The 19,186-nt window shown below is 41.5% G+C and overlaps 1 protein-coding gene across 1 annotated transcript in view; it reads right to left on the bottom strand.

The window, feature by feature from the left end:
- EPHA7 (EPH receptor A7) overlaps positions 1 to 19,186 on the bottom strand; it is a 213,705-nt gene that overhangs the window by 20,051 nt on the left and 174,468 nt on the right. The window contains exons 8-10 of the mRNA XM_006019971.3: positions 10,701 to 10,809; positions 9,934 to 9,989; positions 6,326 to 6,451 (exon numbers count right to left, since the gene is read on the bottom strand). Of these exons, the coding sequence (XP_006020033.2) occupies positions 6,326 to 6,451; positions 9,934 to 9,989; positions 10,701 to 10,809 (291 nt within the window). The remainder of the gene's footprint in view (positions 1 to 6,325; positions 6,452 to 9,933; positions 9,990 to 10,700; positions 10,810 to 19,186) is intronic.

Raw genomic sequence — 19,186 nt, 5'->3', positions numbered from 1 at the left:
TATTCAGCCTCCGCAAGAGAAGGTTGAGAGGCGACCTTGTGGCTGCCTATAAGTTCATCACGGGGGCACAGAAGGGAATTGGTGAGGTTTTATTCACCAAGGCGCCCCCGGGGGTTACAAGAAATAATGGCCACAAGCTAGCAGAGAGCAGATTTAGACTGGACATTAGGAAGAACTTCTTCACAGTTAGAGTGGCCAAGGTCTGGAATGGGCTTCCAAGGGAGGTGGTGCTCTCCCCTACCCTGGGGGTCTTCAAGAGGAGGTTAGATGAGTATCTAGCTGGGGTCATCTAGATCCAGTACTCTTTCCTGCTTATGCAGGGGGTCGAACTCGATGATCTATTGAGGTCCCTTCCGACCCTAACATCTATGAATCTATGAATCTTCTCTTAGGCTCTGATTCAGCATGGTACTTAAGTACATGCCCAATATCTACATAGCATTGGGTATAACTAGACTACTCAAAAGCCTAAAGTTACACCCATAATAGCATACATTGCCGAATGAGGGTCTTATGCTGCAAATATCTTGGGACTATTATGTACCTAAGTAAATTTAGACACCAAAGCATGAACTTATTCCACTCTGTTCAAGTCCCTGCAAATGCAATAGTGCATCTACCTGTGTAGCAAACTGTCATCATAGCCTTGAAATGAAGCCATGGAAAACAAGTAGGAAGATGACCAACCTACCCTCTGTAGTAAGAATTTCAGGGACTTGGACAGGATGGAATAGGAATGTACTTTGGTGCTCAAGAGGTGGAGTAGGATCTGGCCCCTTTTGGCAAACCATTCTGAAGAAACCAATAGATGTGTCTTTATAACACATGATTTGTGCATTTTTTCTTGGAAATATAAACATTAAAACGGTTTATAAAGAGCCTTATGAATGTTCTAGGGAACTGTAACTCTGCTGCCCCATTTCTTTGCTGTTTTAGGTTGGGTATTTTCCTCACACCTGTTTCTTTACATTGCTACTAGGTTATTCTGAGATGAGGTCTGAATCAAGTTCTACAAGATTATCTGAAGGGAAAATAGATACAATCTGGATTATGAAATGGAAAGTATGGATTAAATGAATCAAATGCACATGGTGATATTCTTGGGATTCTACAAAAGGCATTTTAGCTGGTTAAATAATCTGATTTGGGAAAGAAGGTAAGAAGAGGTAGCCAAATAACCTGTGAAACCTAAATGACCATAATATAGGAGTGCAGTAAGCAGAGAGCCTAAAACAGGAAAGAAGGCCATAAGAAAAAGGTGTGATGTCACGGCAAAAAGAAGGTAAACCTATGTCACAGTAATATAAATGGGAGACATTACTAAATCCACAAAGGCATTTAGGGCACATCTTCATCACAGTGTAGTATGCCCCAGAAATATGCTGCTGAGGCTGATCCAGAGTTATCCCTATGTATGCTGGATACTGAGGGCTCAAGTATGGTAGCAGAGGGATACCAAAAAAGTATCTTCAATGACATATTTCTAATTTTGACTGTCTGAGTTAGAAAAGGTAGGTGGGGAATATTTAGTGGACACATCACTACTGCAGTGTAGACTGCCCATAGGTAACTGAACTAAGAGTATCCCTGGCAATAGTTCTGGCACCTAAATCCAATATTTAGACAACACTGAGTTCCATCTCACTCTGCTCCTGATTAGGAATGCATGCAGTCATGTAAGTCCTGATATCACCAAATCACCCAGGATCCAAGCTCCTACATAAACCCCAATAGGATTTTCAAACCCAATGTCTCCCCCCACTCCAGCAACACACACATCTTGCTTGTTCTGGATGGTGTTTATAGCAGCACTGAAACAGTGAGTATACATATAGGTTCAAAGTAGTGCAGCGTAGCAGGCCAGGAGATTTTGACCTGGCTACTCCATAAGCCACTCTCCTCTGGTAGGGGAAGAGAGGAAGAAGAGAGGAGGAAGAGAATTACTTGCCAATGTCAGAGGTAGGGGTGGAGAGAGAGGAAGATAGCTTACCTCCAGTAAACTGAGCCTGATATGGGTGGTGGGTGGGAGAGAAAGTAAGCAAGTAGTGCAGCGTAGCAGGCCAGGAGATTTTGACCTGGCTACTCCATAAGCCACTCTCCTCTGGTAGGGGAAGAGAGGAAGAAGAGAGGAGGAAGAGAATTACTTGCCAATGTCAGAGGTAGGGGTGGAGAGAGAGGAAGATAGCTTACCTCCAGTAAACTGAGCCTGATATGGGTGGTGGGTGGGAGAGGAAGTAAGCAGCCCCTGCCATAGGGGAGGGGCAAAAGAGAGAGCAGGGAAGGATGTAGAGGGGATCAGAGGCATGGTGCAGGGCAAGGGAGGGGGATGCACTGGGCTGAGTTGCTTGCTGATGATCTCTTATCCTGTGGGCTGGATCCAGTCCCTTCAAGGGCTGTATTTAGCCTGAGGACCATAGGTTGAGCAGCAGTGACTTAGTGGTTACTGAGGTTATGTGAACCTCATTTCACAAGTGGTTCACATCTCACTTGTGAAATGAGAGCCCATTTTCAAATGCTCATTCTGCCTAATCTGGAAAAGCAAGCTGAAGTACATTTTCCCACACTCCTGGTGAATGTGCTAACTATCAGGTATTAAGTCTCTCTTCTACTTGAAGTTTTAAATTTTGTACAAATAAATATTCCATGCATCAGGGATGTAAGTCTGACTCCAACTTTGCAAATAATTGTCTTATGCAATAGGGATCTCTCTCTCTCTGGCTTTTCTCCTTGATTTCCACATTTTCTTCAATGGAAGGGACTGACCTGTCTTAGGATCACAAGTCAAGAGAAGGTTCATATTTGAGATTCTTGAGCAGATGGTGGTGCAAGTTTGCAGCCCAGTTGTACAAGCTTAAACACTTCTGCTGTCCTCTTACCAACTTATTAGCCTAAATCTCTCCATGCATTGCACAGGGATCCCGGATACCTAACCTGGAGCTTTCATTTCCCCTGGGCAACAGGACACCTTAAAATTAGGGTAGCCTCCCTTCTGCAATTCTTAAAATACAGTTCAGTAGTAATGCCAGCCATCAGAAAGAACCCAGCCACTAGAGCTGATTGGAGGACAATCCTCTTTCATAGTAACTTTCCAGGTATTGATATTTATTTTCATTCCATATTGAAAACACATCATATCCACGTGCCACATTTTACAGCCTGGCAGAAACCCAGCTTTGCCCTACTGAGCAAAGAGTCTTGTTATCTGTGGCCAAGTCCACTGAATATAAGCTTCTCATGTCCCAGGCCACTACTTGAATCATACATCTCTACAATCTTTCTTTCTCTCTCCCAACAAAACAGCACATTTTGCTAAAAGGATCCCCACAGAAGACCCCAGAAGACAAGGCTAGAAATTCATGCAACACTGCATGGCCATATGCCCATTGGCTCAGCATGAAGTAGGTTAAAACAAAAGATCTATGGCCTGAATAGGGACTCACCATACACACTAACCCCTGTGTTTAACAAGTGACATTCCTGTGTGTAGCAGGATAACAGTGAAATTGTGGCCAAAAAAACCATACAACCCTCCTGAAAATTTAGTGCATGTAAACTTGCACCCCACTGATCTGAGGTAGGCACAGTGCTGCTCAAGAATCAATTTGCTGTCATAGCTTAGAATAGTCAAATGATGCTTTTGTGACTGTTCCTAGCAAATATTCCATACTTTTCTTTAATGTGTGTTGTATGGTAGCCTCTATGAATCACCTTTTTTCAGTCCTGCTATTTCAACACCACCCACTGATTAGAATCACAGCTAAACCCAGCACAAATGATTTTGGTACCATATTAGAATTCTGCTTCTAATTTATATTCTTCAGAATACCCACTCCTGATACACAGAAGTCTGCTCTTGCCTATGTCTGTGTAAACCCCAAGTACGTCCATTAAAGCCAATAGACTTATTCTGGATTTACACTGATGTAACAGTGAAAAGAATTGGAATCTGCATTATGAATTATATGATTTTTACAGGTATTCTTTTTTTCCAAATTTTTGCTCAAAGTGAGTGCATTAAAAACATTCTAGAAGAGCCACATAAACCCTTAGGTCCTGAATTGATGATGTGGCAGTCTCTTACTCCAAACCAACAAGTGTCTAATTGAATGTTCTGAAAGTACTAATACAGCAGGGTTGGAGGGCCACTTCAAATGTTTTGGTGAGCTGTTGAGGTGTTCTGGGAGTGGAGGAAGGGGTAACTGATTCTATCTGGCCATAGGCTCATCTACCCCAGACCCACTACCAGGGCCTGGGGCAGAGCCATGATCCACTCCCCACAAGTCCCTGCAACAGGCACCAGTTCTGCAGACAGAGACATGTGGGGATCAGATTGTGACTGCCCCAGGCCTTAGCCCCATGCTGTCATCGCCTTGTGATCCTGGCCCTGGCTGCCCATCCCACTCCTGGATGCTGCTCCCTGCCCACCTGCAGCCCCATCTGCCCAGCTGAGTGCCCCTACTCATGGGGGTCCCAGGCTAGTCTCCATGGGCAGGCCCTGCCTGCCCATCCACTTCTACTGGATACAGAGCCGACTGGCACTGGCCGTTGGGCACAGCAAGCTGCTTTGTCAGGGGCTGCCAGGAAGTTGAGTCCAGCTGCTGTGCTATCCCTGGCCTGCTGCACACTCAGGGGCAGCAGGACCAGCCACACATGCCACAGCCTGGGCTGTCATCTGCACTTGGATTAGGCAGGGCTGAGGGACCTGCTGTGGGCCAGATAGAATCCCTTGGCAGGCCAGATCTGGCCCATGGGCCATAGTTTGCCCACCCCTGCAATAAAGGATGTGATCCTTCTAGCATAAAAATAATGCTACATTGAAAACAAACACACTGCTATTACTAGTACTGCAATAAGTGCTGATTATTAAAAACTAGATTCCTATGGCCTTGCCCATTTTGAGTAATAGCTACCGAATTCATGGCAGAAGTGGGGTGTTCTGTGGCTCCATTCATCTTGCAGGTTCCGCTGTGGCCCCTCTCTCTTCCCCCCACTGATTGGTAGAGGGGCCATGCTTGTGGCTCGCTCTTGATCAGTGGGGAGGTAAAAAATGTAGTTTTAAATATAGTGCCGTTTTTGACTCCCACCATTGATTAGCTGAGGGGCCCCGGACAACCCTGCTGTTTGCTGCTGACTGATGAGGAGGCATAAATGGCGCAATGTTTAAAACCGTGGTTTTAGCTTCCCTGCTGATAAGGAGGGAGCGGCGGGATCCTCCACTAATCAGCAGTGGGGGAGTGGGGGAAGAGGGGCAAGGTGTGCATGGGGGAACATGGAAGTTTAAAGGACCTGCCACATACTTTACTTCTGCCGTGAATTCGGTAGGTCCCTAGCAATAACTTACTTCTGAAACAGTTCTACTAATATCAGTGGGACTTTTCCTGAAGAAGATATCATTCAATACAAGTAAGTATGTATATAAGGCAATGTGAATTTGAGAGCAGATTATTAACAAATCTGAAGCATTGTAAATTTCTTATCGTTTAAAATATAGCATTTTTAGAGATTTTATTTTTAAATATAATTGTTGTATATCATTTACAATGTATATTGAACTATGGTAGGGTGATTTTTAAAAATATTTTAATATTACTTATAGAACAAGAGGAAAGCAAAAGAACATTTCCTTTGGAAGTCCAAAGCATTTGATATTTTTTCTTTTCTATGGAAACTTAATCTCACTACATAAAAATGTCACAAGTGCAAACAAATGAAACTGCTTTTATAGAGCACAAACACCATGGCTTAAGTAGATGGCACACAGTTCAAGAGGAAGAAAAGCAGTGTAATGCCAGTACAGTTATAATCAGTCACGAGAGGTAAAACAAAACCTTTTTTGTGCTAATAAAATATAAAAAAAGAAGAAAATACAAGAAACAGCAGTTTTAAAGAAGATCTTGTATAAAACCAAGCCCTCATTAGTTGATATGTAAGTTTGCAGGCCTACTATCCTTATTCATATAAGTAAACACAGAGAGGTCAAAGGGACTCCTTATGGGAGACAGGAATCAAGATTTGCATTCATGTCCAACATCTTTACTCTGACAATGAATAATAGGTAGCAAAATCAATGCTTTTCACAAAATGTTGTTTTCAGTTTTTTTAAGCAGATACAGAATTAGAAGCACACAAGCTTCAATGGCATGCAAACTTCTTCATTTTTTATTTAATTTTTTTTTTTAACAGTGCAGCTTCATTGCTCCTAACCGCTCTGGTAAATGCAAAAAGTTCTATACTCGAGGTATAATTATTTGCCTGTCATTATGATGTATGAGTTTCGATCCTGGCTAAATGGAACAGTTGAATAAGGAAGCCACAGCAGCCTTACCTGCACCAATCACACGCTCAATTTTAATACAAGAGGCATCTAGCTCCTTGGCGAATTGATGGACAGCTCTATTTGGGTCCTCGTAGGTTTCAGGGTCAATGTAGGTTTTGGTGCCTGGAAATTTAACTGTAATGATGTAAGAAAGCATGACTGTGATGAAGCAAAACACTTATTGTGCAGTCAGCCCAGGAATTTCATTATGCAGTGTTCCTTGGAACAGTGAACCTGATTCCACGCCACCTGAATCAGAGCAGCTTTAAGAGGCAATTTGAGGCTTAGCCATCATTTGCAAGTTTCCTGACACAGTTGCCTGATCCTATCTCAAACAGTGACCAAAATTAGCAATTATATCTCTTGTTTGTAGTAAAAGATACTAAGTGGAGATCTATGGATGAAAAGCAATTTAAAAAAAAAGAAAGAAACGGGTAAAAGCAGCAACATTCCTCCGTCCTCTAAAATTTTATGAGAGCTTACCCTCCTCTCCAATCTTGGGGAAGGACTTCTCCCTTACATCACTGTTTTACTAGCTTAACCGGGCACTGAGAGCTCCCACGTTTCAAAACTTCCCAACCTACTGAATGTAACAGTGATTATAGAATACCATTATAGATAAACTATGAATTATTGAGATACAAGTAATGGATCAAGAACCAATTCAATACATAGATTACTTCAATCTGGTGTCTTAGCACATGGTTGCTTTGTAATTTCTTTATTAAAACTGAATTTGCTTTACATCTGAACACATAATGAAAAGGAACTTGTATGGCATGTGTCCTGGTATGTTTCAAACATTACTGAAAGTCATATAATGGGGAAAAACTAACACATACTAGAGAGACAGAATGTGAAGAATTAACTCAATTACCATAATTACAACAAAAATAATTTAAGATTTTGCTGAGGAATTAATTTGAGCTGCTTTTTAGCAGAGACATTTCAAGTTTATGAGCTGATAAACACTTATTTTCATTTTTGCCAAACAAGAAGAGCATGGAGGGAGAAGAAAACTGCTGGCTAACCTCCTACACTGTGCTTTTAAGCAGGGAAACAGAGAGTAAGCCATCCTCCTGTGTTTGTGATAAGGGGCCTGGATTGGAGGTAACTCTGTGAATCTCTAATGGGCCTCTGATGGTTCTTTATTCAAGCTGTCATAAAACATTTTGACAGGCCAAAGCCATCTTGGCATACCAATGTGAAATAGTGCTGGCTTGGATTTGAAGACATTGTTAGAAGAAAATGGTAGGAGGAAACAAAATGTAAATTGGAATTGTCTGACTAAACTCCTCCATTGTGTTTATATCTTAAATGTAGCACTTGGGGCCATGGAAAGCTGAGGGGGACTGAAATAAAAGATTGGACATTCTATTAAATTCACTCTCTAAAAGCTAGCTAAATGGTTGCTTTCAAGTTGCTGTGAAAATTCAATCTGGTGTCTTAGCATATTAGAAAATTGCCTTGATGCCAAGGAACAAAAAGACACCAAATTGTAAATAGCTACTGACCATGGCGCTGGTGTTTCATCTCACTCTGGATATGGTCATCAAATCAAATTAAATGCAAAACTTTCTATTAACAGGGATTAAAAAAGTATTTTGGTAAAATAGTGATTTATAATACTTCATGCTACAGTGTAAATGAGATATTGTATGTTAACTGTTCTGAGTTTCTATTTATTGGATTTTGGGTAACTAGATTTTCAGGAAGGAAGACTGTGTCAGAATGCTTTGATCAGCACCAGTTTCCTTATTATTCCTCTACGTTTTCTATGAATCACAGAACTTAAAGATGACTATTCATAACAAAGACTGGTGACTGGAATTTTTTTGCCAGTATATTCTTTCTTTCTTTACAGGGAAATAAAATAAAATGCAATTGATTTTTTCCCTCAGAAATATAAATGATATTTAAAAGGTGAAAACAAAGTGGATGTTTTGGAATGCAAAAAGTCTACTGAAAATGGTAGGAGGCAATTATCAAACATCTTGCTCCCAGTTGCTATATCTGAACAGCAACAGATTTTTGATGCATTCTTAAAAAAACAAGTCTGAAGAATATGTGATAATTAATACTCATCCCATTATTATTTAACACCTTTTACGTACCGTATCATAGGCTGTTTGACTGAGACTATAACAATATCACTACTTGGTTTAATACACCGCACATAAATGAAGTGATTTTAAGTAGCAACTCATCTCAACTCAGGAAGCATCAATGAATCCAGGCTGATCTAATTTTGTCATGCCAGAAAGGTCAGATAGAAACCCTGACAAGAATTTGACTCAAATTTTTGGAAATCACTCCTAATTTAAAGAATTCTGTAGTAAGGAGATGCTAGAACATATGTTTTGTGCCTGGTACCCATCTCATCTGCACACCCCAATTAAAGATTACGCTATGAAGTTTTAATATAAAGCAATACAAAATGTTTATTGGATTAAGCCTACAGAAGCAGTGGTTGCAAGAAATAAAGACTACCCATGGCACAGTATGAATAAATAGAATTCTACTAATAGGAAATCTGCATGAAAACTTAAAATCAGTTTTGTCATATTTCAGGATGCTATATTACCTCCTTAAACTGATACTTTTAGCTAGTTTTAGTATATTTGTTAAAGTTGTCTGTGTTTCTTCTAAGTCTTGAGACAATTTTTTAAAATGAGATGTTTCAAATTTTCATCTAAAATTGATGTTAACATTGAAAATAAAAAGTATTAAAACAATCTGAAGACAAGAGGCCAGATGTTATGCTACCTATTAGGAGTGTAACTGGACTCAGTGGCTTAAATGTGAGGCTATTCCACTTTGCCCGAGTCCCTGAAGAACTGTTCTTATCATCTTTGCTGTTTTCTTTCATTCAATTTGAAGCGTGAGATCACAGTGGATGAAAAAATAGATTAATGGATTTAATTAATTATTCACACAGCTCTTGTATGAGCCAAACCAGCACAACTGATTTTGGTGCTAACAATTTTGGGTGCTAATTTGCAACTCAACAACTGAATCTAGAGGCAGAGTAGAATAAGAGAAGATATTCAGAGAAGAGTAACTAAAAAGCAGAGGCTTTCTTTCCCATCACATATACTATTCTCTCTGAATATTACAGTTTATGGATGTTGAAGATACAAAGTTCACAGTAGCAGAAAACAGTTTTTGAGCAGAACAGCATCACTACTGGGGTGATACAGCAACCCTCAATTTCTCAATCAGAAGTCTGCCTGAGGTAAAGATCAGATAACCAGTTTGCTAAGGACCTATCAATTATAGTATCTCAGGGGGGATCATTAGGATGGTGTGAAACACTTATACAACAAGGAACCAAAGAAAAAATGCAGAATGGAAACATCTGTATATTATACAAATATATATAGAATGGTGTGAGCAATGGTGATTTTAATCTGTGTCCTTTTCTGTGTAGGTCATGTGTTTTTATGGTTTTTAACTTAACACTGGCTGTTTACATAGGATTTTAGATTTATTATAGTCCTTTCTCTAATGGAATGTTGTTTTAGTACTGTCCATATTCCATTACTGCCAATCCCAATGTCTTATAATTGGGTTAGGAATTCCTGAGGGGGGTTGGGGAAAAAAAGCAAAACACTTACAATGAAAGTAAAGTTCTTCATCCCCTTCTTGATCTGCTTTGCTATAACCACAGTGCCTGAAAAGAAAGAGTCTAGTTTTACTGGAAAATAATGATTTACTTCTGCACATTTAAAATGTTCTACTGGCTTCCATTTTGCAGGCTGGGATTTTCAGTCATTGAGCACCAATGTCCCTTAGGCCCTTTAAAAATCCCAGCTGTAATTCTCATTAAAGCAGCGTTTTAAATAAAACATGAACAGTTCTAATCAAAAGATTTTTGTATCTAATAATTATTGGGAAGAGTCCTAAGGCTTAAGCAACAAAAGTTTAGTCCTCATTAAAAGATGCTATGAGTAAAACAAACTGCAGATTAACAGGTTTGGAAAAAAGAAGCAGTAGTCTGTTTCTCTTATTATTTTTTAATGATTCTCTCTTAAATTTATTAGCACAACTCTTCTTCCCAAGTGCAATCTTATTTGAATGGCAGCATATCAGACTTCTCCATGAGTGAGGAATTCAACAGAAAATGGACTTTCAGGGATCTGATCACAGAATCTTGCAAACAGTTATATTTAGAATACTCATGCAATAAGACAAAAAATGTCTTGAGCTACTTTTAAATGAAAAACAAATGAGATAAATTTGTATCCTTACATGGGATTTATATCTAAAATGTCATTATCAGATTAAACACAGAGTTTAATTTCCATTTATGGACAACAAGATAAAGGCTGATATAATGCTACAACAAGGCTAGAAATGCCTACAACCACACAATGTATAATACCTCCGTCCAATGATGAATCCAAACACCATGAAGACCAGAATGATGGTGCCTGCCACAGCAACCACTGCTATGATAATGACTGGATTCTGTTCACTGGAAACGGCTGTGGCTACAAACAGAACAGAGACAGAAGTTAATTTTAAAATATACTGTATAAAGGGACAGCAAAGGTTAAATAAACCCTCATATATCACAGACTGATAGTTTACCTCTTATGTAACTTGAAACTAAGAGTAGACATTATATGTTATGATAAGATTAGTCTAAAGAAAGGACCCATCGTAAAATTTGCCAGAAAGGTTGAGTGAACTAATGAGAACCTATTGGGAACAATATCCTAAAAAGTGAGATGATATTTTAGTTGAAAAGCATACAATAATTATTTTCTTGATGCTAAAGAAATCCGACCTAGCTAACCTAAAAACCCAGTCTACCCATTATTATGCTTTGTCTTGTTTTTAATTTCAAGATAACTGTTGCTGTTATTTATTATTTACTGATAGCATTCACAGCATGAGGCACTTTCCAAATGCAAAAGAAGATACTGTCCCTGTTTCAAAATGCCTATCCTTCAATAAACATGTATATTACTCCTCTTTGTAATCAATTATGCCAATGCCATTAATATATGCAACTATATGTATGCCACATTAATGTATACTGGCCACATCTACAAGAGATGCTGACTGTGTATTAGCTCATTACTACTGTGCAGTAGCGCCATGCGGCACAAAGCGTGATGCAACGCTACTGCACAGTAATAACGAGCTACTATACAGTTAGTGTTACCAAGAAGCCGTTCGGGGATACTACTGTACAGTAATGCTGGTTACTGCACGGACATTTAGTACTTGTGTATGCAAGTAGTAAATGACTGCACAGTAACAACTGTGCAGTCAGCATCTTGCCACTGAAGTTATAAACACCCTTCTTAAGAAAACTTGATGCTTGTAAAAAAACATGCTGCTTGCTTTCTATACACAAAGGGGGCCACATACTAAATCACAGCAAATGAACAGAGCTCTGATGAAATTTGTGGAGCTATGCTGATTTACCAGTGCTGAGGATCTGACCCAACAAGTTTAAAATCCACATCACTCAGTGATGCTGGGAAAAAAAAAATTCTGGAAGTGTGAGTCATCTGGAAGCACTGAAGTGATAAGAGCAAGAAAGTAAGGTGATGGTTGATTAAGTGAATCTGAGATAGTACATTTATATGATTAACCTTTTGTACTGCTAACTTAACAAAACAGCCTATACCAGGAATTCTGCAAATTCCACAAGCCTGTAGCCATAGAAAGAACTTCAGATTTAGGTTCCTATTGCAGAATTCATAGGTTTCCATAGAAACAAACAAACGCAGATGTTTTCTTTGCTCTGTTTGGCAGCAGGTGAGCCCATCAATGTGATTCCTTTGTTTCTGACAGTGACCAGTACCAGCTGCTTTCAAGGGACTTGCAACAAACTCTTCAGTAGATAGTAACCTGCCTGTTTTGGAACTGTTCTCCTAAGCCTTGTAAGTATGAAGAATGTATAAACATGAGAATTCAAAGCACTTCCAAAATGTATAGCTTATAACATATAACCTGTGGAAATTCTCATTATTTATATAAATGTCTTCTCTTGAATCCTTAGCATACAGAAAAGAATGTTTGCCTTGAGAAACTATTGTCACTGTGGTTTTCATTATAGAATTTATACAACAGCAACGCCCATTGGAGCCATGTACCCTGGATCTCTATATATTTTCATGCAAAGGAATAAACAGCAGAGCAATTGTGATCCTCCCTCAGTTCCCTTGCCATTCAAAGTCTGAAAGTGAGGAATGAGAGACAGACTGTGGGATTCACATGGAGTGCAACATTTAAAAGAAAAATGGTTTATATAAGTTGGGGAACCATTGTTTTGTTTTGAGATGTGCGTGGATCCCTCTGTGACTAACAAATAATATCATCCATGGATGATGGGAACAGGAATTCTCATTTTCATCAGCTGAAAAGACATTGGAACACTGCTCTCCCAACCTTGGCATCTGATCTAGCAGCTAAAATCAGTGCATAATGCGTGCATACTGGTACATGTGAATGTGCTGCTCTGCATAGCAACCTTTCAGATTTCAGATACTGACATGGTTCAAAAGTAGGCAAAGACATTGCATGGTTTCTGGTACATGGGAAGTGAGGATTATTGGCTAACTGGAACAGAGATAAGATACAATGCCTTATCTATTTTTGTAAGCTTGGAAATTAAATAGCTTAGTCTATGGAGTGCTTTGCTGTAGTCACAAATAGATGTGAGGACAGTCTTTCCATGGTGCTCAACCAGTCTTCATCCAAGCTACCAGTTATATCAGTCATTTGCAGTGAGTGGTTGACTTGATCTTGCCAGGTCCAGGCAGTCTGACTGGAGCTTGCACTGGCAATAAATCTGTCAAATCAAACTTGTGTTGGCTACTAGGACCTACAAGAATGAGAACTGCCTGATCTCATCAGCTAATCCTAATGGCAGTCACCCTCAGGTTTAGCAAAACTGATGGGAAGGGGTATAGGAGTCTTTAACTGCACTACAGAAAGCAGGCATCCAGTTATGGTTCCTGGCTCATTCCCCTTTGAATTTGGAATACAAAAACTTGGTGTTTTCCTCGGTGAAAAATAAGCCTATTCTCAAAATCCCCCGAAGATACAATACTGAATTAGTGAAGGATTTCTTCAGTGACCACATGTTCTTGGTGGCACACTGAGTGCTTCATAAGTCTGTCACGTCATTACTCTCTTGGCAGATGCAAAGCAATTAGGGTTATATTTAGTAGGGGTGCATGAAACAGGCCGTATTTGATTCAGATTCAGCCCAAATTGGGGACAGTGATTCAATTTCTTGATTCGGATCACTGTCCCAATTTGATTTGGCCAAATCCGAATCTGAAGATTCAATGTTGATTTGGAGAATCAGTGATTCAGCCATAGGACACAGCTTTAAATGTTTTTTCTACATACCTCGAGGTACCAGATGTGGCTCATGAATGCTGCAATGGTGGGGCAGATAGAGCGTCCCACAGGAGTGTGGGGGGGCCACCCGCATGCTTGGTGGCGAACCCAGATGTGGACTGGAAGTGCTTCTGGTCCACTTCCGGGTATGCTGCTGAGTGCACTGGGGACCACCCCGTGCTCCTCTGGGATGCTCCATCCACCCCACCATCTCAGCATTCATGAGCCGCTTGGTACCTTGAGGTATGTAGAAAAAATATTTAAAGCCGTGTCTGTGTCCGAATCATCAAAGCTTTCCTAATCTCTCTGAATCGATTCAGAGGGTTCTGATTTGATTCGGAGAGATTAAAGGGTCTCGTGATTTGATTCGGATTCGGAAATTCGGCCACTGAATCGGCACGAATCTCTGTTGAATCAAATCAGCAACTGAAGCTTTGCACAGCCCTAATATTTAGCCCACGATAGCATTTCCATAGGTTCCATGTACAAGAATTCTGCACAGAATTCAGATTCTGTTCAACAATCTATAGAAGCATGACCCCCCTTCCAGTCTTGATTTATGTATCTAAATTTCCAAGTGTCATAGTACAACATACAGGCCAAACTGATAGCTCTTAGGTATATGACATGTATATGGAGTTCCACATTTTCTGGGGCCAATGGTCCTTATACCATTAAATGGTCCCTGGCCCATTCCTAATGCGTCTATAGCTAACAATGGCAACAAGGTGATAAATGTTATCATTTTGGGACACTGCAGCCAAATTAGTATTAAGAAGATGGGAATGAAGTAGGATTAGAACTTTCTTTGCAAACAGTATCACCTATAGTTGCACAGTATTGTGAATAAGCAATATTGTAATGTAAAATAATCTATAATGTCATAGTCCAATGTGATATTACCATGTTGACTAAAGACTGAATACAAAGGAGTCTGTCCTTTACTTTGTAAGTCCTTTCTTACACCTGTTCTGGCCCTGTTGACCTTGATAACATAATAACATACCACAGTGTATCAGGAGGCCTGACCAAATGAACAAAGAACTAAGGCACAGTTTAGGCTTATTAGTTTCCTGACGTAATCTCTATCTGATAAACCAGTCATCTAACTATGCATTAACATGGACATCCTTTTTCCTCTGGGTTTCCTACTGCCATAGTGAGGCATGTCATAAAAACTCTCAGTGATGTGAGAATCTGGAAGGGTGTGCCTTATACTGGTAATGATTCTGCCTCATGGTTAATCTCAGATATTTCCTGTGGACTCATGAATGGCAATATGGAAGTACATGCCTTGTAAATAGAAAGGTATAAACCGATCCTGACTTTTACAGTGATGGAATGATTGAGATGAGTATTACCATCCTCAATATGAGGCAGCAATTTGATCAGTCTCCTCAGATCTAGGAGATCCCTTTTCTTCTTCAGACTAAGGAAATATTGGTAATATAGATATTCCTTCAGGATCTCTTCCATAGCTCCTACAAAAAGCAACAAGGTCACTTTTTTGTAAAGGGGTCTCATGAGGAGGGTCCCTGAAAAAGAATATGGAGGTGAGGTAGGGAAGGGAGCAAGGGAAGTAATAGAATGAGACAGTCATGGAAGATGATGTCCCATACCCATTCCTTGGTTCTAATCTCTGAACATGCCCAGTGGGAGACTGGCTCTGGAATAGTAGTGATGTTGCTCTCCACACCTCAGTCAAACCCATAGCCTTAGCCAAATGTTTAGTGGAGGAGGAAAATTAAACATACCCCTTTATATAAGAGGGCCACTTCCAGAACAGATATTGCACTTGATTACAGAGGGAATAGGGTGTTTTTTGCATGGCCTTGTACTGCAAAAACTTAGGTATAGCACTGGAGTGTAGATCCCTAAAGATCTCAGCATTGCCTTTGAAACTTTGAGGGAATGGACTGCTTTGTTTATTCAGTTCATGAAAAGCTCTAGTCCCTCAAAGATAAGTTTTTCTATTATCGCACAGACTTCTTTCAGAATCCCTGATCTCTGTCAGCTGGAGTTTTGGTGCATTGTAATGTTAGTAGTCATGGATAAAATGGTCGTATCATATTGTTGCTCATAGAATTGTGTTATCTATTAATTGCCCTTCCTTGAGTGCACTTTACAGTTCTCCTTATATTCCTGAAATAACTTAGATATCAAAGGGAAGCTTTCTCTCACATCTAATCAAATCATTTCATGACTAAGTTATTTGGCCCAAGAAATTCAGTTTTATCAGTGGACTTGATACCTATCCTGGACTACAGATACCACAAAGACAAGTACAGGGGTACCATTGTCCCTTTTTTGTTTATTTGTTCTTGTATGAAGGAAAATACTGAGTAAAGCAACAAGAGAATGAAAATAAATGTCTTCACAAAAGGTCACTTTGAAGCTCAAGAATCAGTAGCAGGTTGTACACTGTCCAGATTCTTCCATATTGCTCTCCCACAGGCAATTAGAAGGCACTGCAGGAGGGTCATAGTTACTGTGTTCTTTATAATTTGGAACAGGAGCATGAGATATTGCTTTTCATATTTAATAAGTCCAAGCTTCTGCACTTGAAATGTATGTACTTCCCTATAGACAGAGAGCTACAGTGACACATACTTGAGGAATAACTTATATTTTACAGCACACAGCTTTTGAAAGTGATCATTAGTAACTATAGTTTGGTTATGCTTTAACAGATAAAAGAACTTTACAATTATGGCTATTGATGGACTACCTCTGTAGTGGAAAATAGAACTGTAAGCATATGGATTCAAACTTCTAAGAGGAAATAATGGAGTAGGTTATTTTATTGATTAGAGTTTTCATCATAACCCATCATTTTGAAATATTAATTTTAGAGCAAAGAGACTCCATTGTATGCGTTGATATATTCAGGAATTCTTATACTAAACTACGTTTAGATATTCAGTAATTGATTCTGATCTCAGATGCCTACCAAAAATGTAGAATCACTGGGTTGAATCCTTTTTAAGTGCCCAAATGGCAGTTTGCTATCTGCAAAGGTGATATTATTGTCACTTATGTATACTTTGCAATCCTACTCCACATGCAGTGAAAACACATACACATCCTTGTGGCCACAAAGTTTGCATGGTAGGCTGCACATTGGTCAGGCAGGCACAAAGCTCTGTATACATGTACCAGATCATAAGTCCTGCAAAAATGAGGAGGAAGAGGCAGTCCTCCATGTTTTAGCTCCAAGAGTTGAGTGGGTAAGGCACTACCTGGGAAGCAGAAGACCCAGGTTCTAGGCCTTCGTTACCACATGAAGGTTTGAAACATCATTGCTCTGACTTCCCAGCATGGCACTCGTACCACCAGGGCATAGTACATACATTGTCCAAAGCCCTTTGTGACTTTCCTCTTGAAGCTGAGCTGCTGCATCTTGCATTTCAGACACTGGAAAAATAAAGGATGGAGAGCCATAGGGAAATCCTGCCCACATTCAAAGCAAGAGGCTGGCTAGGTTACAATTCAGAGCACCACTGCACCCCCACCCCAACTTCCAGAACAGCATTCATCTCACTAAGCTGTAAACCATCTAGCTCAGTGGTCAGCAACTGGTTGATCTGGAACCCTCTTAGAGTCAATCTGAGGCTGGAGGGCTGAGTGCACATATACACACACGTGTGTGCCCCACCACCAGCCCAGCAGGTCAGTCCATGGGGGAAGGAAGGAGCGGGGTCCAGATTGAGGCCCCCGTGGTAAGGGACAGAGTGCCACAGAGGCAGGAGCAGGGCTAAGGTGAGTGAGGCCCCAGCAAGTTTCCCTCTAAGGTCTGTGCATGTATGGCCACGGACAAAAAAAAATCTTGCCACACATTAGCATTGTAATGCCACACACCTGCCCAGAGAGAAGCTGGGCTGCGGCTTCCTAGAAACCTAGAGTGCGGAGGAGGCACTGGGACTGATGGTAAGTTACCGCTTGGCTGCACTCCACTTCTCACCACACTGGCATCCTAGCAGGGAGAGAGAGCAGTGCGGGGCAGGCAACGGCTCAGGCAAGGCAGGGCTGGGGACAGGGGCTGGGGCTGAGCCGGGCACCGCGCGGACTCCGCTGGCTCCAGGTAACTGCTCTGCTCCCCAGACCCTTCAGGTGAGTTTCTCCCCAAGCCTTGATGCCATGTGCCTCCTCATTGCCTGGTCTGCCCAATGGCAGGGCACACAAGGCTCCACACTGCTTTCAAAGGCTGCAGAGGCATGGAGGCAGTGTGGATCATTTTTGAAAGTGTGATGAAATCTGCCAGATAGGGCAGACCAGGCATACCTTCAGTGTTTCACAGTACCTGACAGCTTTACAGAGTATATTAAATTATGTGATTTATGTCTGTCACATGAAATCCATTCTCTTTTGCACTCTCTCCTCAGGTGGAGAATTATGCATAAACTTTTCTGTTTTGGTAGGGTTTTTTATATTTTAATTAAAAAAAAATATATATATAATATATATAGTTTAGTATTTCAAGAATCTTTTCTCCCAAATAATGCTGTGAGAATGATTTGCTCAGCGCACCAAAAGGGGGAGGCAAGACCAATTTGGGAACAGATCAAAGCAGTGCACTCACGGACCAAAGCGGTGCGCTAATGGATTGCTCAGCCTTAGAGGGAACATTGGGCCCCAGCCGGGTGGGTGATGGGAGGATTGAGACCGAGCAGCTGATCCAGGGGTGCAGGGAGTTAGGGGGGGAGGGGTTCACACCCCAGTGGAGACCCTGGGGGACACATGTACCCCCATCTGTGCATGGCGGAGGCAGCTGCCATTGCAGGTTGTGCTTTGTGCCCTGAGCCCTACTGCAGCCCACCTGGAGGGGCTGGATGCCATGTGTGTCCAGCCACCGGGCAGGCCAGGGATGAGACTGAGCCCTGAGGTGGGACACATGTGGTACTGAATCACTCCCAGGCGGGTTGCAACTTGGCTCAGGGTGCAAAGCCCAGCCCGCAACGGTAGTTGCCTTTACTACACACACATTATGGGGCACATGTCCCCTGATAACGCCCGGCAGCATGGATGGCTGCAGCAGCTTTGAGGGAGGGAGTGGGGCTGGAGCAGGGACAGGCCGTGCACAGCAGGGGAGCTGGATGGAGCTGTAAGCAGCTTATCTTGGGGCGTGGGGAGGTGGGGCACGCAGCCTGGGAGGGCATGGGGGGCATGTGCCCCCAGATATGCATGCTGGCCAGGTTGGCTGCCACTGTGGGCTGCGCTCGGGCCGGGTGGTGCTGGGAAAGGAACTATGGTGGGGGGGGAAGGCTACAGGCACCCGAAAATTCACTGTAGCCCCCCCATCACCCCCTCTCCCAGTGCCGCTGCCTGTACGGCCCTAGCGCAGAACGACCCAGCTCCCCACCATGAAGAGTGCAGTGCTGCCTTTCCCTTCCCCCTCCCCACTGAGATCTGCATGGGGAGGGTATCGGCTGGAGGCTCTTCATGGTGGTGATCTGGGCCTCGCTGCACTGAGGTCAGGTGGCATCACTGGGAGGCGAGGCTATG

Source organism: Alligator sinensis, unplaced genomic scaffold, assembly GCF_000455745.1.
Source record: "Alligator sinensis unplaced genomic scaffold, ASM45574v1 scaffold357_1, whole genome shotgun sequence".
Classification (NCBI taxonomy): Eukaryota; Metazoa; Chordata; order Crocodylia; family Alligatoridae; genus Alligator; species Alligator sinensis.
This window is presented reverse-complemented; position numbering and strand designations above follow the sequence as displayed.